The sequence below is a fragment of the Sceloporus occidentalis genome, unplaced genomic scaffold (assembly GCF_023333645.1).
Source record: "Sceloporus occidentalis isolate IW3139 unplaced genomic scaffold, rSceOcc1.0.p SCAF_1, whole genome shotgun sequence".
Taxonomy (NCBI): domain Eukaryota; kingdom Metazoa; phylum Chordata; class Lepidosauria; order Squamata; family Phrynosomatidae; genus Sceloporus; species Sceloporus occidentalis.
The window spans coordinates 187,342,069-187,350,715 of record NW_028316981.1 but is presented as its reverse complement, the minus strand read 5'-3'; the positions used below and the strand labels follow the sequence as shown (position 1 = coordinate 187,350,715).

At 43.1% G+C, this 8,647-nt stretch overlaps 1 protein-coding gene across 1 annotated transcript in view; it reads left to right on the top strand.

The window, feature by feature from the left end:
* Positions 1 to 1,633: 1,633 nt before the first annotated feature.
* The window catches only part of LOC149323087 (3',5'-cyclic-AMP phosphodiesterase 4B-like), a 144,401-nt gene continuing 137,387 nt past the window's right edge, over positions 1,634 to 8,647 (top strand). Inside the window, exon 1 of the mRNA XM_089487118.1 lies at positions 1,634 to 2,196. Coding sequence (XP_089343244.1) covers positions 1,946 to 2,196 — 251 coding nt within the window. The 5' untranslated portion in view covers positions 1,634 to 1,945. The remainder of the gene's footprint in view (positions 2,197 to 8,647) is intronic.

Here is an 8,647-nt window from a genome sequence, read left to right as displayed (position 1 = left end):
AAATTTGGGATAAAGGATTTGATGTAGTCTTCAATTTGCAACCCTTTTGTACTTTCCTTTGGTTTATTCCATCTTTTTTCTTCTTCTTGTTATGTGCCTTTGTGTGGACTTTGACATAAAGCAACTCTATCACAAGGGATTTTTGTCAACATTTATTCAGAGGACGTTTGCCATCAGTTTCCTTTGAGGCTGAGAGAATGTAACTTCCCCCAAAGCCACTCCATAGGTTTCCATGCCTGAGTGAGAATTTGAACCCTGGTATTCTTACTGTAACATTCAACCCTCTATGCTGTATTGAGAGTCATGCTTCAGCATGTAGAGATTCCTAAAGAAAACACTTCTGTAGGCATTTGTAGGTCCTCCAGTGCAATTGTATGGTCAATGTCTGCCAGATCTTGGCCATAGAGTTACAGTGGAGGACCTAGACATTCCTAGAACAATGTACTCTTAGGTTTAAAAAAAGAGTAGCTTTTTATTTGTGGTTTTCTTTTTCACTTTCATGGGTGTCCTGTGTTCCTAACCCCAGCGAATGTGGAGGCCTTTATTTGTAAATCTTACATTGGTATTTTAGTATTGTTAGCCATCTTGTACAGCTTTTTTGGCATCAGGATATGGTAAAAACTAATCAGAAGATAGATAAGGAAGGAAGGAAGGAAGGAAGGAAGGAAGGAAGGAAGGAAGGATATGGATAACCATATCTCCTCCCCATGTTACAGTTTTATTCCCAGAAATTACATCAGAATAAATAGACTGCAGCTCTGGACTGGACTAGATCTTCCAGCCAGCCTGGCCATTTGCTTTCCCAACCCTTGCATGAAAATAAGCACAGCATCAGATAAGACCTTGTGTTCTGATCCTGTTCCCATGGTACTGATTCATTGGTTCCCAGTCCCTATTCACTTGGGGCTGAGCTCCATATTTTCCTCCTTCCTGCATGCCTCAACCCCAAGCTGAACTTTCCCTCTGCTGCAGTATGAACAGCAGAAATGAAACTTTTCCCAGCTCTGGGTCAAAGCTGATTGATTTGGTTGTGGCTCTTCTCTCCAGCCATGGGAATCTCATCTGCACCCCTTTGACCCACAGCACTTGCTTACAGGAAGGAGCAGCCTCTTCCTGCCTGCAAATTGCCTGGCTGGCTGTGTTGGCTGGGAGGGCCGAGAGATTGAGATAAGGGTTTATGATTAGCGGTAAGCGACAGAACTAAGACAAGAAGCACAAAACCCACACGGCTGGTTCTTTCTGTCCCTGACTCTTCTAGGCTCCTGCTATTGTTGTTGTTGCTGGTGGGATGTTTGTCAGCCGGTTGAGACTCTGTTGTTCAAGTGTGGACGGATGCCCTGCTCTTGGTGGGGACCCATTTCACTTCCCTTGAGAGCGGACATGGTGGGTTTGCTTGAGAGAGCTGGGCAGGGCAAACCTTGAGCAGGAAGAAGCAGGAGGTGCCAGGCTGCAGGCAGCCAGGATCTGGAGCAAGACAAGGAAGGGAGCCAGCAAAAGAGGAAACGCAAGATACACGTTGGCGCAGCCCAACAGGAGCCCATCCTCTCTGGAACTTTTACAACAATTAGCAATCTCTCCTTCCTCTCTCTCCCCCATCCCCAAGGGAAAAAAGATATCCCCCTCAAAATCAGATGCATCCATGGGGCTAGAATGATGACCCCTGTTGTTGCAGCTCTGGCAGACTGGGAGGGAGTCTGACCTTTGTGTCCAAGGGAAACAGACTGAAGAAGAGGGGTAGGCAGGGGATCCCCCTGTTCCCCTGTATTGATGTTCTGTTTGGCTCCCTGTAAAAGCCAGCAGTCCTTCTGTAGCATCCCTTTTTTCTCTCCCTCCTCTCTGGACACGCTATGTGCTACTCTTGGAGCCCTTGTCATTGTCGGCCTGTTTAAGAGACAGGCCCCATCCCTTCCCTAGAAAACCTTGCAGAAGACAGAAGAACAGTGCCATGGCTGCAAAAAAGCATCACAAAGTTCCCAGTATTCCTGAAACAGTCATAGAAGATAATTTAGATGACGATGCCTTCCTGTCCGATGATGATGATGCCAGTAGCTCTCAGGTTCGAGGTCCCCAGGATACTTCCCCAAAGTCACCCAACTCTCCAGTCCTCTTTCCTGTCCAGTCTCCCACCTGCTTCATCAAGCTAAGGACGATCAAGAACCTCGAGGATTTTCCTCGGAGAAGAAGACGTCATTCACGGTAAGGAGTCACTTTAAATCCCAGCAGGGGCTTAGAAATTCCCAGGTAGGCCTGTGTGTTCAATAGCTGGTGAAATTAATGTAGCAGAAGATCATCTGCAAGCAAATATTTCCACCCGCCCCACCTTTAAAATTTGTATCCTTGCATGGTCAAGGTCTGCATGAAAGGGATCTGAATTCTGCATCAAAAATATCTGTCTTCAAAATGAAGTATGTAAAGATATGCTGATTTTGCTCAGTTTGCCTGCATCATATCTGGGAGATGGGTTAGCTTTTTCTGCATTTATTTTTCATGGCAAGACATAGTTCATACCTTCTAACTGTCTAGATCTGGCAGGAACAATACTGATTATTCCTCCGTCTTCCCAGTTTTTCACCTGCTTTAAAAATGTTCCAGTTTCTCTCTCTTCTCTTCACTTTCCACCCTTGTCTTCAGTTTATTTCAGTTGTTGCAAACTGAATAATAAACTACAAATCTATTGTAGTTTGCGTTCAGTTAACTCAGCAGAGATGAGAGACGGGGTGGAGTCTTGCTCTTCCCAGAAGGCTCAGACAAAAGCAAACTGCTGCAGCCTCTCCCAGCTTGTATGTTCTTCTTCATATGTTCTTCCTTATCTTTTGTCATCTTGATCACACGCTGATATTCTGGTTTTCCTCTGTGAAATGTTGGAGGAATGTGATTCCAGTAGAACTAGTAGAGACATTTGAATAGAGGTGCATGTCTGGACACTTTGAAAGAGAGTGGTGTGACTCCTAATTTCCTCTGCCTTGTACTCAGTCAACCCAGGCCTACCTGGTATAATCTTATTGAGGGAATCAATGGATTTCAATATACAAAAATTGGTATTGCTATGTGGCTTCATGTCTTTCAAGCATGGCTTTTGCAAAATGTACCCCAGGCAATTGCATCCCATAATCAGAAAGTGCCTCACAGTGTTCCTTGCAATGCCATTGAGGATGTGAGGAGCATCTCTCAGATCTTGTGCATTTGTATATGATCCACAAGTCATGTTCCATCGTTTTCTGTGACATTTCAAAAGATCAATTCAGGTGCTGCTCATCCTTGGCTTGCATATTTATTTAGTACTACAGTACTATAACTTACTTGGTTTGGCTTAGCTTGACTTGGCTTTGATCCTGAAGAAGTAAATTCTTTTTTCTTTTCTTTTTGCAAATAAAAGACATTTTATTAATCAGTTCTTCACAACACACAACACATTAATCAATAAACAATCATCAAGGATATATACTATACAATGTACATATATGTCAGATCATCAATTCATCTTAAAACATATTAAAATAATATTATTTTAGTCTTGTTTTACACACTTATAACATTGTAATATTAATAATTTCACAACTAATAAGCATCAGCCATCCCTCCATCCAACCTCCTTTCTTGCACTTCCCAACTATTTCCTTCCTCTCCTCCTAATTTCCTCACCCTCCTTTCTATTACTTTTTACTAGTTTCCATTCCAAATTCCTTCTCTTAATACATTTCTTCCCTTCCACTACCTCGCTTTCCTTTTTATCCTTTCTCCTAACATTCTTCCTATCCTTTCCCCCCCTTAGAAGTAAATTCAGACTGAGAGGAAATGACAGCTCCAAGCCCACCCAGCAACTTTCATAGCTCAGTAGAGATTTGAACCCACACTTCCCAAATTTTAGCCCAGCAGTTTAACCTCTGCCCTTCTCTGGCTAGTGATCAGGGGGAGAGTGACAGGAGGCCATACAGGCCCTTGGCTTTCCCATCCCTGATATTCAGAAGCCTTCTGGTGTCTGAGGTCGCATTGGTTGTAGCCAGAGATATTTCCAACCATAGAGGCTGGGCATATTTTATTTCTAAAAGATAAAAGCAAAAAGTCAAAATTCCACAGCTTGTAAAAGGTATCAAATGTTGCATTTGTGCAGTTATGTGGTTGACCTGAGGAATGTTCTCAGTCTTGAAAGACCCAAAAACAGCATGAAGACTGGGAGCAGGAGAAGTTGTAAAAAAGACATTCTGTATTGCTGACCTAGCCCTGGACATGACCATCCTCCAGTCTAACAAAGGCGGGGTACAAACCGCCGCTTTGCGGCGGTCTGCCGCCGCCGTCGGTAGGTCCGTGGGGGAGCCGGAGCCTTCAGACGGCGCAGCTCCCGCACGGACCGAAAAAGAAGCTCCAAAATGGAGCTTCTTTTTCAGTTGCGTTTGTGACGTAGCGAGGCGCCAGGGGCGCACTCGCTACGTCATAAAGGCTGCAACACGTATGGACGCTCAGCGTCCGATACGTAAAGATGGCGGCGCCCATGTGGAAGGGGCGCCGCCATCTTGTACGTATAGGATACGTACTAGGGTTAGGGGGGTGCGGAAGCACCGCCCCTTCCTAACCCTAGTACGTATCCTATACGTACTATATGGCGGTATGTATCCCGCCATAGATAATGGTATGTCTGCATAAAGTGCTGCCCTGTTCCCTCACTTTGCAGTATATTATTCCTAACCATGCAGTAAGACTCAAATAAGTTAGAAAATCCTCACAGTTAGGAACTTCCTATGAAAAGAAATATCCCACTATAGACAGAAACAATTTGAGTGGAGATTCAGGAGGGCTTCTTTCAAAAGAGAGACAGACAATATACAATGTCCCCCCCCCCCCCCCAGGCCTGCAAAATATCCATGAGTAATCATGTAACCTAACACAGTATTGCCTTGGAGGATAGGGACACAGGGTTAGGAGCAAGGAACAGAGCCCTTTGGTAGAAATTGGCAGCTTTTTGCAGTAATAAATATCTCTCTGACATTGTATCTCTTGGATGGGCTGCTGGTGGACTACTAGAAGGCCTAAAAAGACTTTGGATAGTTAAGCACAGAGTTGTATCTCTAGGATGGGCTGCTGATGGACTACTAGAAGGCCTAAAAAGACTTTGGATAGTTACGCACAGAGTTTGGGAATGTTGCCTTTGTGGACTGCAACATCCGGAATCCCCCAACCAACATAGCTTCAGGAAATGATGTAGTTTCTTTTGCAGGGTTTGGAAAAACTGGCCTTCTTCTGCTCCCACAGTACCTTAGACTTCATGGCCCACAACCATGCTGGCTGGGAGATTCTGGAAGATATAGTCCCATGGAAAATAATAATAATTAATAATTTCTGAGAGAAAGTGACCAGCTGAAAGGCAACCCCATTTGAATAATAATAATAATAATAATAATAATAATAATAATAATAATAATACCAAGGCTATCAGAGCGGCTTTGTGGCTCTGTGATGACATGAATCCAACTCTTCCACTACCCAGTCTAACACTCCTGCTCATTTTTCCTCTCAAGCTCCCAAAGATCCACTCTTGCTTATAACTCAAGTCTTTGGCCAGGTCCTGTTTCTCCTCTGGTCAATGTTACTATGATCCTCTCACTGTCTCTTTTCAGAACATCTCTGCAAAAAAAAGGAAAAAAGGAAGGAAAAAGGGGGGGATCCTATTCTCTCTGTCTCACTTAGCTCTATAATGGCTTCATGTCGCTCTCCACATTTATTCAGATAATTCAGAGAAAAACACCAGATTTTCCTGAAACCTTATTTTTCCGGAAAAATTGGGAAAAGAGGGTTATGGAATAGAATGATGAATAAGATGTTTAAGAGAAGGTATCCATATGTTTAGTCCCCTACATTTTTCTAAAAACCATGTAGCATGTACATTTTTTATGTAACACTATGTACAGCAGTAACAGTCCTTCCTAGGCACCAGTTCACTCCATGCACCTGAGGACATAGATCAAGTCTGCTAAAGCCTATGCTACAACTTCTTTCGCTCAGTCTCAAAGGTGCTACAAGATCCCGCTCTGTACAGTAGTGCTACTCAGAGTAGTGGACCTTGGACCAGGACCAGTGAATAAGCCATTGGCTGATAGTCCATAGTGATGTGAAGAAAGAAATGGTTGTAGCCGGTGGGCACAAATGTGCTACTGGTCCCTAGCACATGGAGGGGGGAATGCTAGTTCCCCTTCATCAGATAACATTAGAATCACAGCATGAGATAATTTCAATTTCTGGTCCTGGTTTCCTTTTTTTCATTCTTTTAAGATAATAAGTGCTTTATATCTACTTGGCACTATGGGGACTATAAGAGACAAAGAAATTTTCCTTGTTTTGGTAAGTTTGATGGTTCCTTCTGTTCCTTGACTATCATAAACTGGTGAAACCAAAAAGCTTCCTTACAATTCAGGCTTTCCTTAAAATAAGATAAAATGCAGTTGACTCTCTTTATCCACAGATTCAACAATCCACTGCTTCAAAATATCCAACACAATATATAATTTCCAAAAAGCAATCCTTAATTTTGCCATTTTATATAAGGGAAACCATTTTATTATGCCTTTGTATTTAATGGGACTTGAGCATCCATGGATTTTGGAATCAGTGGGGGTCCTGGAACCAAACCCCAATGGAGACCAAGGGCTCACTGTAAATTTAAAAGGTAAATTCCATTTGTAATTATTTTGTGAATAAACTGAACTTTCTGCCAGACTTGATAACTTTCTACTAAACCAAGTAATGCAGTGGAGCCTTGTTATCTGCTGGGGTTTTGTTCCAAGATCCCCTGTGAATAACAAAGTCCGTGGATGCTCAAGTCCCATTAAATAGAATCATAGAATCATAGAGTTGGAAGAGACATTAATGACATAGCAAAATGGTGTCCCTTATAAAAAATGGAAAATCAAGGTTTGATATTTGAAATTTATCCTTTTTTTTTGAACATTTTCAAACCATGGATGCTTGAATCAGTGTATAAAAATCTGTGTATAAGAAGGGCTGACTGTATTTTATGTTCTTAAAGTGGCAAAGTGATTTTCAATCTGTAAAAGGTGCTCATACTGTATTTCTTCAACTTTTTCTGAAAATTGTGTAGGGACATGTCTCCAGAAAAAATGGAAGGAAAACCCTGAGTTCTTCCCATGACTTAAACATTCAAGAAATTTTACATCTCTAGCCACCCCTCCTGTCTTCTCCCTTTTGCACCTTCTCACTCCCTCAGTACCATAATTGTTAGCCTGTTTTCTGTCTCTTCACCACCACTCTTTCTCCTATCTCTATTGTTGTTGTTTTTGTGTACCTCCAAGTCATTTTTGACTCATGGCGACCCTAAGGCTCCTAAGACCCATAGGGTTTTCTTGGCAAGTTTTTCCAGAGAAGGTTTGCTATTGCCATCCTCTGAAAGTGAGAGTGTGACTTGCCCAAGGTCACCCAGTGGGTTTTTAATGCTTGAGCAGAGATTTGAACCCTGGTCTCCAGAGTGGAAATCCAATGCTCAAACCACTACACCATGCTGGCCTTCCTTATCTCCATGGTCTGCAACCTTTTCATTTTCCTTCACTCTCTGGCAGGAATGGCCTTTGCTTCTCTCTTGTCTAAATCATTTCACTCTTCTCCTTGACCTCCTCCTCTTCCTGTCCTCCTTTTAAAGAAAACCCCTCTTGATCTTCACATCCCGCTCTTCTCTGTGGCCATTGACTCCACTTCTTTCTGATAATCTACCAGCCCCTGATTTCTCCTTCATTTCCAGTGTCCACCTAGTAGAAGACAACGTTTTTCTGGCTCAGGGCCATGCTTTAAATATTTGCCTAGCATACTGTTGATAGCCATTGTTAGGTAAGAGTTAGCATTTTGGTCATTAGCAGTAAATGGTCTCTAGGCAGCTCTCATTGCTGTGGTGCAGGCTGTGTAACATGCTTTTTCAGGTTTAGGAGTCCAGGTGTTACTTCTCAGTTGGCTGTCTTGTTTTCTGTTAATGTGGCTGACGGAGAGGCCCTGTATTTCTAAATTTGTGTATCAGATTTTGGAGTTTAGAGCACCATCGTGAGTTGGAAAGGAATGATAGAACGTGAAGAGAGGGAACTCCCTGCTGTTTCTTTAAACTTAGTACAGTGATTCCCAGACTTTGGATCTGAACAGACTGGCCAAAATAAAACTGCTTCGGGTCACTTTGGAGGTATGCTGTTTAAATAACACATGCATCTTAAGAAGCCAGAAGCTGCAACAAAGCTATGCTCGGCTTTGGCACAGCTTCCAGCCTCTTAGGGACCCATTTATCATTAAAACAGCAAACCTCCAAAGTGACCCAAAGCAGCTTTATTTTGGCCAAGCTTTTCAGGCCCTTTGGTCCTCCAGATGTTTTTGATTTCATCTGCCAGAATTCCTGACTGCTGACTGGGACTTCTGGGAGTTGAAGTCCAAAACACTTGGAGGACCAAATTTTGGGAACCACTGATCTAGGCTCGGGACAGACCGCCCCAAAAGTGCAGCCTGCCGGCAGCCTATTTTCTTCCACAGGAACAGTGCAGCCCCCAAATGGCTCACTGTCACTGCGGAGGAAAACGAACCAAGTATTTCTGGGTTCTTTTTTGGGCACCGCAATGATGTTGCGAGTGCGCCACTGGCACACTCACAATGTAAGCAATGTGCAGTG